The sequence below is a fragment of the Saccostrea echinata genome, unplaced genomic scaffold (assembly GCF_033153115.1).
Source record: "Saccostrea echinata isolate AGI-Se365-2 ecotype Australia unplaced genomic scaffold, CSIRO_AGI_Sech_v1 ptg000042l, whole genome shotgun sequence".
In the NCBI taxonomy this organism is placed as follows: domain Eukaryota; kingdom Metazoa; phylum Mollusca; class Bivalvia; order Ostreida; family Ostreidae; genus Saccostrea; species Saccostrea echinata.
Genome location: NW_026889791.1, coordinates 4,119,427 through 4,134,830, shown reverse-complemented (window position 1 = coordinate 4,134,830; position 15,404 = coordinate 4,119,427). Strand labels below are relative to the sequence as shown.

The 15,404-nt window shown below is 35.8% G+C and overlaps 1 protein-coding gene across 1 annotated transcript; it reads right to left on the bottom strand.

The window, feature by feature from the left end:
• On the bottom strand, positions 1–14,866 carry LOC133201188 (uncharacterized). Its single transcript, XM_061336977.1, has 18 exons — positions 14,767–14,866; positions 14,014–14,118; positions 13,714–13,779; positions 13,336–13,541; positions 10,737–12,020; positions 9,273–9,366; positions 8,854–9,020; positions 8,416–8,587; positions 6,789–7,235; positions 6,314–6,534; positions 4,622–4,663; positions 4,452–4,528; positions 3,268–3,442; positions 2,790–3,019; positions 1,647–1,763; positions 1,267–1,412; positions 730–873; positions 1–457 (listed from the first exon to the last, which is right to left on the bottom strand). The coding sequence occupies exons 1-18, from the start codon at positions 14,852–14,854 to the stop codon at positions 225–227; spliced, it is 4,014 nt and encodes a 1,337-aa protein (XP_061192961.1). The 5' UTR covers positions 14,855–14,866; the 3' UTR covers positions 1–224.
• Between the last annotated feature and the right edge of the window lie 538 nt (positions 14,867–15,404).

The following is a 15,404-nucleotide window of genomic DNA, read 5'->3' as shown; positions in this document are numbered from 1 at the left end:
TTCAAGTCAATAATCTCTTTATTACATTGTTCAACAACATAAATATTGAGGTCACAGTTCATAGTCAGCCTTTTCTTTTTAACCTGAAGCACTGTCATGTAACAAATGCTTTGCCAGGAAAATAAATTGTTAAAGGAAAACTGTGTTCAACTGCTGGCACACAAATAGACAATACATGCATAAACAAAACAAATAACAAAGAAGAATTTAAAAACTGGACAGCTCTACTCCATCATTTTCTTCTCATCTGGAGAAGAGTATTCCAGTTCATCATAGTCAGTTTGGTTCTTGAGATCATCAGATATTTGATCAATATTTAACGGTCCATAAACTAATGGCTGCCCTGAATTCAATGGAATGGATGTTGCTGCTGGTCGAGATCTGTTGTTCGGAGTTTCTCTCAGTAAACTTGATTGGTCCATTGGAATTTTAGGCAAATCAAACTTAACATCTGTACCTGTAAATCAATAAGTCAGATTACACTTTATCTAAGTTAATGTCATGATAATACTGTTAAAGAAGAAATTTTACCTAAAATTATAAGACTCCATGCACTGACTGTAAACAAAGAGCATTTCACTAATAATTTTCCGCAATGAGTCCTATATTATCTACAGAACTTGAAGCATACATCCTCTTTTGTTACAATCCACATATCAATTTGTAGCAGCTTGAACAGCATACCTTGTCTGTTGTAAAACAATATGTAGACATTTTTATAATCCTCACCTTGTCTGTTGTAAAACAATATGTAGGCATTCTTATAATCCTCCTTTTTGGGTGTCTGGTGGGATACAGATTCGTCGTTGTAATAAAACCACTGACCATTCAGAGGATGCTTAGCAAAAGTGGTATAGTGACCTGCATTGGCACCTGTTAAAACAATGAATTGTGTCATTGTGACATTTTTAAATTAATCATACAACAAAACTCAACATAGTTTACTGTTAATTAGAAATATCTATACATGCTAACTTAAAGTCAAATGGAAATTTCTGGGAGCTGTAGACAAACTTTGGTATTGTGAACACTGAAATGTTAAAACCAAAGCAAGATGGTGTGTCTACAGTGTTACTACAGACGAATGTACATGTATTAAGAAGTCTAAAATCTGCAACTTCAACTTTAACATATAGTATCTTGAATCATTCTTAAGTCCATGTCTAAGATTTGACAATCATTGGTGCATATTACATAGTTAAAATTCAAACAACTTTACATGGGAGAAAAATTATCTGTCTCTTGTCATAGTGAAATTCAGCTTACCCCCAAAATGGCAGACAATGCTGTAGAGGTCATAGGTCAAACTTCCTGAGTCAGGTCCTGATGTATACTGGGATAGATTGAGGTCCTCCAGGGGGAATATAACCTCTGCATCTACTTTGTTACTTGATAAGTCATGATACACAAACCTGAAAAAAAATCAGAATCACTTACAAGCCCATGACTTGTTGAGAAATATGTTAACTTTTTAAAATCATTTCTTTTTTCCCTTATTTCTGGTGACAGCAGCAACTTTAATCATGGCCACACTTTTTCAAAATAAGAATAAGATTTACAAATTTAGAGGTACATGTTGTCTAAATTTGTATCAAACTGTCTCTGGTCATTTCTTTCCCATTGCACTTATGACATACAAGAATTACCTTTTAAGGTGTAGAATGAGCGTGTCTGGGTACTGCCAGACAGTTATAGTTTTCTTTGCACACTGGTTCCTTTGGCATCGAGGACAATACCAAGGGTTGTGTTCATCCAGATCTTCACTACATAACACAAGAAGTTGTTTCAATTTTCATTGTTTGTCATGAATTCTTACAAATAGACAGACCTTGATCAAGTCGGACATTACAACAGAAACAGTTAATAAATGTCCAGTGGGCCACATCATTACTTTCAAATCATGCACTGCATGTAAACTAAAACACAAGGTTTACAAATATCTTGATTCATTGATAAATCAGAAATCCATTGGTTTGGACCTGACATAGCTAAAGAAAGGTTAATTTGGGATTGTACTATTTCTATTTTTTTTTAAATTCTTATAAGCTGTGCTTAAGTCACATTCTTGTTCATGGAAAATAATTTTAAAACTCCTATAAACTTAAAGTTCAACAAATTCAATCTACACCATATAAATGGATGATTGATATAAAATACACACTGCAGCCAGGCTGTTTCTTACCTGCAAGTTTTACAGATAGACAAATGGACAAGATTATAGTTTGTCCAATGTGAGTGCTTCCAAAACATTTTAAATATTATAATATCAAATAAATTTTCACTTGCTTTTAATGAAAATATCATTAAACATTACAGTTGAGTTTTAGACAGATTAGATACAAACATGCATGACACAATTTTTCAGTCTACAGAAATTTACATATATATTTCAGCCATTGCTGTCAAGTATACAGGGGAGTTATTATTTCCATAGATTATCTGAGTGTAACATAATTTGATTCGAATTTGTACTGTAGTACTGTTGATGGCAAGCAATGGGAAATGAATCCCTTTCCCAGGTGCTGATCCTTCTTGTAACTTTAAATCCCTTCAGACTTTGAATTTTCTGTTGTATCAATACATGTATACTAGTTGAACTCAAGGGTTCCTACCAATGCAGAAAGTTTGGGGGAAAAAAGATCTAATGATGGAATCTAGTTTGAAATCTCAGGTATTTAATACTTATTTTGAGATATAATGCAAAAAGTGATGATGGTGTTACCATGGGACACAATATAACACTTCTGATCTTTCACAAGTATACTAATTAAGAAAAACAAGAGATTTACCTGTCAGTGAAAGCTTGTAGACAATCGTAAATCGAAAGAGATTTTTCTGGTCGCAGGTTTTCCATTGTTTCATGGTCTAGAAAGCCCTCCAGGTCATTTATACAGGTCTGTGATAGTCCACTCAGACAGACAGACAGACAATCACCTGGGCGCAGGTGTATCTGGGAATCCCTCGAGATGGGACACCCCTGACATTGGTCAGAATACTGGCACCGTGAACAGCGCAATCCCTGTTAAGTCAGACAAATAGCCATTTTGAGGGGTCCTTATTACACACAGTATAACATATTAACAGCAACTTAGTAATAATAAGAATCTCTTCTTATACAAAATCACTATACTGTACAAATTCAAACTGTTACACTTTATAAGGTCTTATTGCTTTACCTAGAATGAAAAAAAAACTTTCTATCTTCAAAATTGCTTTCTTTTTGAGTTCAATTGAAAAACAATTTAAGTCAATTTTTTTTAATCCTACCTGTCCATCTGTTAATACAATAGTACACTGAGCCAACACCGGAAACAAGTTGAGTATACACTCATACAACTGAGCACCGCTCATTGTGTTGTATAAGTAAACAAGTCTAGGGTGTCCTACTAATTTAGCACAAGAACCAACTTCATCTCTTAGGGAGACGGGAACAGCCAACAGCCTGAAAATAAGTATGCAGCCGTAAATTAGAATGGATTAACTGTAGATATTTTGTTCATTCCAAGGAGTAGAGACAAACATTAAACTTCATACCACTTTAATAAATATCATACAATTGTCAACTTCTATGTTGACATTTGCTTGAAAGGACCCATGTCAAATAATAGTGATCCTAGACATAAAGATCAACACAGTCAACACTTACAATGGCACCTTGTTAAATCAAGGTTAATCTAACATAAGATCAATGAATCATTTTTTCTTTAAAAAAATGTTAAATAGTATTACCAAAAAAATCCACTCCTTAAAAATCCATAGCATTATTGGCACTGGGAATAAAAAAGACAGTAATGAACCTGATATCTTCTCCATTCCTCTGACCTTATACATTCTAGTACTATAAATTGATATTCCTTCACCTAACTTTAGACACACCTCACTCTGTCAATTCCACTGGACATTCTTTCATGGATACTCAATCCATAGTTAACACTAACATTAATTCCACTGAACCTTGACAAAATTTACAATGACATCAATTTGAGATTTACACATCCTTCATTACTCACTTTACTGACAGTACACATACTTCACACTAACACACATTCCACTGACAGTACACATACTTCATACTAACACACATTCCACTGACAGTACACACACTTCACACTGAGAGTACACATACTTCTCACTAACACACATTCCACTGACAGTATGCATACTTCATACAGACAAACATTTCACTGACAGTACACATACTTCACAATGACACACATTCCACTGACAGAACACATACTTCACACACATTCCACTGACAGTACACATACTTCACACTTAATCCACTGACAGTACACATATGTCACACATTCCACTGACAGTACACATACTTCACACTGTCACACATTCCACTGACAGTACACATACTTCACACTGTCACACATTCCACAGACAGTACACATACTTCACACTGACACACATTCCACTGACAGTACAAACACTCTCAAACTGACCGTAAATTTTGTGTTGAAGATGATCCTCCATCCACAGGACAGAAGTCTTTAGTCAGAACAGCAGCAGTAGAACACACCTAGTACATATAAAAAGGCTACCGTTAAAACACTATATACTTTATTTAAATTTCAGTGGATTATTGTAAGCTGAAGTAAAGTTGGAGACTTACCGGACAAACATAACTCTCCTCCCCATAGTGCTTAATAGACATCTGTCAATAAAGAATCACACAGTCAGTCAGTGATAACATGTCATTCACAGCATTAGTCATATCTCTGTTTTAATGTACATGATTTTATCCCATGTTTACCCCTTTATCCCATGGATATGACTCATTGGATATTTTTTCCATATCCCACAGTTAAGTGCAGTTGTGACGTCACAATGGTTTTTGCGTTAGCATGATGAATAAAATAAAGTGGAGTCCTATATAAAACAGTGTAAAACATTGATTGTGAAGTATTAAACATGGGATAAATAGAATCTCCCATGATTTGTAGTTGGATATGACTTTTATCCAACTTGTGTGTTTTTATCCCCTAGCCAAGGCTCAGGGATAAAAAACACACAACTCGTTGGATAAAAATCATATCCAACTACAAATCATGGGAGATCCTATATGTATCTGTCTTACTTCAATAATTTTGACTGCATCAATTTCATTAATTCTTTTACAACAGTTTACAAAAAATGAATCAGTGTAAAGTTCCAGCTTTAAAAATATATCAGAATTCTAATCTATCTGAATGATTTGGTTTAACCTAATTTTTTTCTGGCACTTTAAATGTTCATTTAAAATATATACCTTGAATGTGGCTTTATTCTAATGAAGTCATAATGTATATAAACATGTAGAGCATGTATGCCTTTCATACATGTATACATGTAAGTTTCATCAATACTGGCCCAGAAACATACACGTCTTTTGGACCAATGGTTGTTAAAACTTCAATATCAACAGGTCATCTGGACTTATGAAATTCAGTGACCAGAAAAACTAAATATGAATATCCAAAATGATCAGTCTAACTGAATTGAGATGGCCCAACTGACCAATAAAATTGAATTGGGATGGCCCAACTGACCCTCAAAATTGAATTGGGATGGCCCAAGTGAACAGTTAAAATAAATGAGATGGAGATAACTTGAAATAAACTTACAAGTTAACCTGGCCTAACTGAATTAATAGTCAAATTAAATTGCGATGGCTTTACTTACCAGTAAAATTACATTGGGATGGCCCAAATGAGGCATTAAAATGAATTGGAATGGCAAAATGACTAGTATGTGAACTGAGGTGACCAAAATATCCAATTCAAATATTATTTTTAGACCTGTATATACATGTATTAATGCATCAGTAGGCCTAGAAATAGCCTTGTAAGAGTTGTTTTAGTTTGCTATGAAAACTTTAAAACACTGAATGTGTGATGCACATTTAAATTCAGCAGTAGATGGTGGAGAAATTAACATTATCAGTGTTTATGTATGTCCTAAGTCTGAAAAGCTATAGTCCTGATTCCAGTATTCCAACAGACAGATCGGCTCAGATCAGAGTAGCTATGACCCCTGCCTCTAGGTGACAAACAAAGTACCTCACCTCCCACTCTCTTAAACTTGATCTGAAAGAACTAACCTTTAGACAGATTTGACAGAATGTCCCCCACAGACCATGTGACAACTAACCTCCAGATAGATTTGACAGAATGTGTTCCTCCAACCCCCCCCCCCCCCCCCCCCCAGCCCGTTTGACAACTAATCTCTAGACAGATTTGACAGAATGTCCCCCACAGCCCATGTGACAACTAACCTCTTAATAGATTTGACAGAACGTCCCCCCACAGTCCATGTGACAACTAACCTCCAGACAGATTTGACAGAACGTCCCTCCACAGCCTGTGTGAGACAGAAGTTCACTGTCCTCTAGCTCCTCTAAACAAATTGCACAGGACTTCCATTTGTCTGCCACCACAGTAGCTTGTGCTGGTATTGCACCAGAGTCCCAACCTGCACCTGACATGTTTTCACCGGAATCCCAAGTAACACTCTCTGGTAACTGGTCACTTTTCATCAAGGTGTCATCTTCAGGAAAAGAATCATTCTTATTAAGATATCTAATGCATTCTTTTTGGTCACCTGTGTCAAAATGATATCATTCAATACAATAATCAATGAATCTGGAATCAAACCCAGACTAAAATTCAAGGTTAAGATATCAACAAGACATCACTCACAATGGTATGGCTTGACTGCAAAGTATTCACATATATGAATTTTTGATGTGTTCTAGGAATTCTGCCAATCAATTACCAGTTTCAAAGTAAATATTGTCTTACCAACTGGCAGTGTGTGGGTGAGATCCCAACCAGAAGCTGTGTTAGACGTCCCATCCACCTCACAACTTCCGTCCAACCAGCTGGTATTGTGAACCGGGGAACTATGACCTGCCGAAAAATTCTGGTTCCACATACCAGCTCCTGGCACATCCACCATGACCTCATTAAGGCTCTTACGAAGGTCATCAGAATCAGACTGTGTCCATTTACTCACTCCTTGGCTACTGCCCCAGTTGTCAGAAATTTTGGAATCAGTCCACTCCCCTAGAGCTGTGGTACTCTCAAAGTCACCTCCCGTGGAAGCACCCCAAGACTCTGACCCCCTGAGGTGAGATTCACTTTCAGCATCCTTAAACTTTCCGGTTGTATCCGATGACTGCATGTATCTATTTATATCACTGACATCTCGCTTTGAGAATGTGCCCATGCTGCTAAAGATGTCACCCTCTGTGATGAAAAATATTTAAAGAATAATCAAAAAAGAGATTACATAAAAATTCTAAAATCAAAGGAATTACATATTTAGTTACAAATGAAAGTTAAAATATGCACATAAATTTCTCAAAATAAGCCTACAATGAAACTCTGTTTCACCCTTTGTGACTAAATTGAAAAATTGTAATGATTATTAATTTTTTTTAACAATTTCTTAATCTGTAAAAATTGCAAATTAATGTACATGTGTGTAATGGAATACCATGGAATCATTTTTATTCGTGGAGGTCAATGTTCATGGGCAAGCAAAATGTTGGTTTGTGGGGATGTAATTTCGTGGGTAACTTGTATATACAGAAGATTCAATGAATAAATATCTTGACAAAATAATTGTTTGTGGGTATGTAAATTCGTTTATAAGGGTGACCCACGAAATCCATGAACATTGCATGGTCCCCAAGGAACATTGATAATTCAACAGTAATGATACATGCTTACCTTTCCTTTTTTGGTATACATGTATACTTTCCTATCTATTGGTAAACTACGATACATTCCTGATCAGTAAATAAAATCATTATTTAAGACCTTTTTCTGTACATAAAATTATTATCGATAAACTTGATGACTTTTTAACCTTGACATTTGATCAAGTGAGCCAAAAATTTATGTATTTAGTACTACGGGGAAACTTCACCTGAGAATATTTCCAATTGTATAAAACACTAATCTGTACAACTTGTGTGCTTGATTATGTAACAATTTAATGTTTGCTTTATAAACATAAAATTTATGCTACATTTGACTACTGATGGCTTTATATTGGATGTTATAAAGACAGTGATCAATGCTAATTATTGAAGAAATTCTAAAACTTTATATAATTGAGTTTTGAACAACAGAGAGAATTTACAATTTAATGAAGACCCAAGCCAAATTAGTTTCACCAAATGTGGATTTGTTGGTAAACAGATATTAACACCAACAGGCATCATTAAACTACCGCAATATTATCTAACTTGATATGCAAAATCTGAAATAATCTTATTTTTCAAGTAATAAAAAACAAAGAAAATTAATCCACATGAAATTGCTTTGAATAAAATAAAAACGAAATTTTTTCCCAATGAAATTAAATACATCTACAGTATGTGAACTCTGAAATGATGTAGAATCAGTGACTACATATCACCTGTAACAGTGTGTGTAACACTGTATTCTTTAGATTGGTCTTGTAAAGAGGAGAAATCCAGACATTGGGGAGGATCCTGTACATCAATTGTGATGACAGGGCAGGGAGGCATCTCATAGGCATACACCACTCGGGAGGCCTCATTTACATACTGTATCATAACACTGTCCTCCTGTATAGCAAACATACACTTCCATTATAATCAAACAGCAAAAACAACATACAGTTACTGTATCATAGAACTGTCCTCCTGGTTAACAAACATAATCTTCTATTATAATCAGACAGGAAAACAAAAATATATACATAATGTATCAAAACATTGTCCTCCTACATGCCAAACATAGTATTCCATTATAATCAAACAGCAACAACAACTAAATCATGCATGTATGAGGAGCACCCAAGTATAACTAAATCAGTTATTTAATTATGTACCAGAATTCTTGAGATGTGATGATCCAGTGTCTCGGCCATGATGATGTCACTAGTAGGACGACCAATCAGTGTCTTCAGTTCTTCCTTCACTTTGTTTATTTTGTCAGACTTTTGTAGAGTTATAAGGTATCGCATTGGAGATCCTTCCAGAGGGACATAGAGAACACCTGTCAAAATTAATTTAAAATAAATCAAGATGTACTGAGAGCCAGCATTTGTGGTAGGTAGTGTTAAAGGCAAAATAACCAGCATTGTCTGGTAGTGTTTTGCACAGTAATTCAGTGATACTTCTTCACAGCTTAAACATGTGCTGACAAATTTTGTAATCTATGCATATGATCATATAAACAAAATTGAATGTTTGCTTGTAAATCTTGAATCAATTTGTATATATGCAATGTTCAAAATTTTGTACATACATAACTGCCTGTCAGATGCATGTGGCAATGGTACAGAGAGATACATGAAGGGTTCAAAGGTCACTGATACATGGTTACACTCAGAGCAAACCACCTGTAATTAAAAAAAATCACTATATCAAAGAAAAAAAACTGAATATTATGACATGAACTCTTAAAAATGCTTGCTGCTGGATGCTATTGTGAGTGTAAATTCTATTACCTTTTACATTTAACAAAATTATTGTGGATTTGAATTGTCTTGGAACGTTCTGGTAATAATACTCTGATTATAGATGTACTTACTGTTGACTTGCATGTGAACTTGCATGCTCTGACATACTACATGTACTGTGACTGTATACTTACTGTGGACTTGAACTGCCCTTAGAATGTGCTGACAATGATATGGTGACTGTACTTACTGTGGACTTGAACTGCCCTTGGAATGTACTGACAATGATACTGTGACTGTACTTACTGTGGACTTGAACTGCCCTTGGAATGTACTGACAATGATACTGTGACTGTACTTACTGTGGACTTGAACTGCCCTTGGAATGAGCTGACAATCATACTGAGACTACTTACTGTGGACTTGAACTGCCCTTGGAATGTGCTGACAATGATACTGTGACTGTACTTACTTTGGACTTGAACTGCCCTTGGAATGTACTGGCAATGATACTGTGACTGTACTTACTGTGGACTTGAACTGCCCTTGGAATGTGCTGACAATCATATTGTGACTGTACTTACTGTGGACTTGAACTGCCCTTGGAATGTACTGACAATGATACTGTGACTGTACTTACTGTGGACTTGAACTGCCCTTGGAATGTGCTGACAATCATATTGTGACTGTACTTACTGTGGACTTGAACTGCCCTTGGAATGTGCTGACAATGATATGGTGACTGTACTTACTGTGGACTTGAACTGCCCTTGGAATGTACTGACAATGATACTGTGACTGTACTTACTGTGGACTTGAACTGCCCTTGGAATGTACTGACAATGATACTGTGACTGTACTTACTGTGGACTTGAACTGCCCTTGGAATGAGCTGACAATCATACTGAGACTACTTACTGTGGACTTGAACTGCCCTTGGAATGTGCTGACAATGATACTGTGACTGTACTTACTTTGGACTTGAACTGCCCTTGGAATGTACTGGCAATGATACTGTGACTGTACTTACTGTGGACTTGAACTGCCCTTGGAATGTGCTGACAATCATATTGTGACTGTACTTACTGTGGACTTGAACTGCCCTTGGAATGTACTGACAATGATACTGTGACTGTACTTACTGTGGACTTGAACTGCCCTTGGAATGTGCTGACAATCATATTGTGACTGTACTTACTGTGGACTTGAACTGCCCTTGGAATGTGCTGACAATGATACTGTGACTGTACTTACTGTGGACTTGAACTGCCCTTGGAATGTGCTGACAATGATACTGTGACTGTACTTACTGTGGACTTGAACTGCCCTTGGAATGTGCTGACAATGATACTGTGATTGTCCCTGATATAATTCTCCCAGGCTTTCTCTGCTGCTTCTTCCTCAGGATCAACTTGTACTTCCTCATCACGCTCCAGTAGATCCACCTCTGTAGCCTCACTATTCTGAAATCCCCCCTCCTCTTTATCTTCTTCATTATCAGTTGATAAAATGGAATCAGCTGGGCTACCTTCATGTTTAATTTCACATTTAATTTTTTTACAGCTGTTTTCAGACAGCTGAGTTTTCTTTGTCTTCACATTTTTGGAGACTTGTACATCCATACTCTGCACAAAGTCCTCACTGTTTTTCTGCTTCATTTCTCCAGCTGTTCTGAGATGGTCCCCATCTGGAGCAGCACATGGTGGACAGGTGTCTTCTACAAGCAGGTGAGTCCTCCTCATAATACTGTCACACATGTCTTTGTCCAAACTACCCAGAATTCCTAAGTCTTTTATAAGATTTACCCCCTCCTTTCCAAAACTAGCCAGTTTCAAGTTCTGTTCATTAATTTCAAAGTCTTTGTTAATCTTACTCAAAGCTTTGTACTGAAAATTTTTCTCAGTACATTCAAACTTCATTTTCTTTATAATACCATCCCCTTCGGCATCCATTTCACAAGTTTTTTGCATCTTGTTGATTTTCTCAGCTTGGATGTTTGTATTTTTGGGTCCCTTTCTTGTGGCTTCCTCCTTGTTGGGTGATATCGCCACTGCCTCGACAGGGGCATGCATGACTAGCTCATTATCGGCATGGTTATTTAGCTCCTGTTTGGGAAACTTTTCTGAATCTGTTGCTAGGTCTTCTTTTTCAAAATCCTCAGATAAAACATTAGTGTTTAAAGTTTTTGTATCTTTGGCATAAAACTCCTCAATTTTGGGAATTCGTTGCTTCAGATTTGAGGCATTGTTTAAAATTGGTTCTAGTTCATTCATATCTGACTGAGATTTTTCTAAGTCACCACTAGAATCTGTTCTGACAACAGACCTTAAAAGTGAGGGAAGTTCTGACTGGATGACATAGCTGACATTGGCACTGTCCTCATACAAAGGAACAGGAAGGGATCCTGATGATACATCTTGGGTAACCATACTTTCATCATCACTCACACTCTTGGCACTGACAGAGTTATTGAGCTGGTCTTTTTCTGCTGATGCAGACACATTCTGAAGATTGTTTTGAGCTGCCTCTTCTTTACTCTTTAGCTGCTGGTGCAGTGTGTCCAAAAACAGGGCCAAAAACTCCTGACAGTCATGCTGAAACAACATTCATTAAACAACATTTACAAAACTGATATTAGATGAAGCAGTGGGCTTGATATCAACAAAGCATTTTTCTAAATCAATAAATGGAAATACTGGTATTTTCAAATTGCATTATTGTAAAATCCCAAATATGCAAATATTCTTTTTGATTTTGGTATGGATTAAAGAATTATCAGCAAAATCCTCAAATACATGTATCTAAGTAAACTAAAAAGTGTCAATTTTTCCCCCTCTGACTTACATGATATGATTGTCTTTCAAAAAATAGCAAATGACAACTTACACTTGATATACAATTTTAAATAAGGTACTGCTTTCCATGGCATTATGCTGATAATAAATGAAAAAGTGGCCTAAAACTTATGGACCAGGGCTCGACATTAACTTTTTTCCCTACTTGTCCAATCGGACAAGTGACCAAGACATTTACTTGTCTGAACTTCAACTTCACTTGTCCGAAAATTGTTCAATAAAGATACAATATTGTCAACTTGAAAACTAAAATAAAGTCCATTACATGTGATTGATTCGTGATATTATTGATAAATACAACAAATGCATAAAAACAAACTTTTATCTAGTAGACTTTCTATCCTGACAACAACATACACTGTAAATGTTCACAAACATCAAACAGAATCTAAACTTTGTAACTCGATGTAACTTTCATGCCTTTGCAGTAGTATGCAATTAGTGAACTTCGATCCTGATCGAGTGTGAACTCAATTACATAGCATTCCATATTGGGATCGAAGTTTGTTTTTTATGTACTGCTTCTGTCTTTACCGATGAGCTTTCATTTTATTATTTGAAAACTTCTTTACATTAAATTGCACTTGTCCAATCGGACAAGTGCCCAGCAATATTCACTTGTCTGTAATTTTTTTTCACTGGTACCGGACAAGCGTTCATGTCGAGCCCTGTGGACTGGACACATAGTTTTTTTCTGCCAGTGGTCTTACACTTGCCAAAATGACCTTGGTTTAAGGCCTTATTGCACCATAAGGTCATTAGCAGTACATGTATGTGTGTAAAGTATGAGCTTCCAGTTTGTCTCCATTGAAAATTTATTATCTAGACACGATAGCATTGACAGATGGATGCACATAAAGAATTAAAGACAGGCAGTCAAGGTGATTTCTATATACACCCCCAAAACTTCAAGGGGGGGGGGGGGGGGGTATAAAAAAATGAACACCCAAGAACTGTCCAATTATAGATTCTGTTTACTTTATTCTATGAGTATGTAACAATGTAACAGGATTATTTCTAGTACCCAAATGTTGGTATGCTCCACTCAACATACCTGTCTGTAATCCTGAAACTGGACATGAAAAAGGGCAAGGGCATTCTTGAAGTCCCTAGGATATACTATAGTATAACGCCCACTCCAGATTTTGCAGACCAGTTGATGAAAATTAGTGATCAGTGTGTCCTGAGAACAATCTTCAAGTGTAAACTGCTCCAGGAAAAACTTCAGGAGTGGTGTGGTGGACAGCAGACTTTGTAAGCCTTAATCGAAGAAATGCCAGACATCTTTTAAAAACATACAAACATCAGAGTACCGGTAAAGTACCATTTGCGAGATTCAATGATATTTCCTAATAATATATTGAAAAGTTTTATAACCAGAGTGCCAGAAACAATGGGTAAGAATTGTATGAGACTCAGCACTGTCTTGTACCTGCATTCATGAAACAGGTGTTTCCTAGGTTGTACAGTCCACATTGTCCTGGGGTAGCGTAGGGATCTAAAAATTAAAACATGCAAAGTGTTTGAATATGGAGAGAATGACTTTCAAATAAAGATCAAATTATCTCTTTATTACACATAACAGCAAAACAGATTTAAATGGAAACTAGTCCCAACAATTATATGGTCCACAATTTTGTATTTTAGGACTTGATCTTAACAAATGAATCTGAAAATTGGGAATTATATAATTTTTTATCATTTAACATTGTTTTGATGTACATTAACTAACCGGTGACATCTTTAGAATAGTAGGAGGGTACAATGATAGAGCTGGGGGCCACCTCCATTGAAGATCCAGCTGCCGCGGCCGCGCTCTCCCCCGAATCCTCCATTTCTAGCAAAATCAAATGAAAATGTAGGTCAATCTAACAACGTTAGGAAAGTTTTTTAAACATATATCTATATTACTCTGTTCTGAAAATTATCCATTTCCGTATGAATTTTTTGATGAGGTCAACAAGATTCCCCAGATACTGACCACACGTATCATAAATAGTTCAATAAAACAAACCTTTGACCTTTGACTTTTGATAAAAATTCATAAGGATCATTTGCTTAGCATGACAAACCAACATTCAACTTAATACAGATGACAAGCAGCATTACAAATAAATGATTCTTAAGATATATGAAAAAATAGGGATTGCGTAAATCAGTAAAATGTGATTATAATATCTAAATATTCTAGATACAGTCAATGGAGCCAAGAAAAAACATCTAGACTTAAAAGGATTCGAGATATCAATTTAGGCTAAAACACATAAAGAAAAAGTGATTGGGACTTCCAGCTCACTTTGAAATATCCAATGTATTCAAGATATCAATTAATGTTTAAAATATACTAAAGTTCAACTGTATTTCTTTCATCATCTGATCATGAGAATCAGACATTTTTTTTCAAATAGTGGAATCTTTTAAATAAATCTCTGTAAAACTCTCTTTTTGTTTTAAGTATGAGTATGTGATATAAATAGACCCAAACCTTCAGTGTGGGCTATAGTAGCAGACTCAGAATTTTCCATTGCTGAATAGTTTCTTTTCAGCTTTCTCTTTGGTTCACATATGCACATGTATAGTCTTCAGGTTCCTAAAAAACAATGGTGCTACAGTGGTTGATATTCAGATGTACAAAATATTTATTAATATTCTGGCCTGTTTCTTCATCAGCATTATGAAAAAAATCAACATATTTCCATGAATTCAACAATGCGATCCTGTTTCATCATAGGAAATTACAGGTCATGAGACCCAGGATGTTTCTCTAGGATGTTAAAGCACCTGGACTTAATGTCTCTGTAAGAATGCCAGAAAGAAATGCAGCTTTTGTTTTCATGCAAGGTGGTTGAAGGCCTAGTTTTAGCTATCCCTCTGGGCTATTTAGACCATGTTAAAACAATGCAATCAGGACAATTTTACATTTCAGTTTTGAGAAAATATCACTATCTATAACATTTTTCTCGGAAACTTTCAATATGTTGGCATATAATGAAAGTGAAATTATGCGACAGAGGAAATTCGAGTTGATATCGCTGAAAACACATTTACGTTAGAGAAATGCACGAGAATAATTACAATTAACCGTTTTCATGACAATAATTACATTGCAGTTCGTTTCTGACG

What these genes read in the sequence shown, in the direction of transcription:
- LOC133201188 (XM_061336977.1), bottom strand. Translation starts at nt 14,854, where the DNA reads ATGTGCATATGTGAACCAAAGAGAAAGCTGAAAAGAAACTATTCAGCA. An exon ending in TACTATAGCCCACACTGAAG is followed by an intron (nt 14,119 to 14,766) that starts GTTTGGGTCTAT and finishes TGATTTTGCTAG; the next exon opens with AAATGGAGGATTCGGGGGAG. An exon ending in ATTGTTTTACAACAGACAAG is followed by an intron (nt 458 to 729) that starts GTGAGGATTATA and finishes ATTGATTTACAG; the next exon opens with GTACAGATGTTAAGTTTGAT.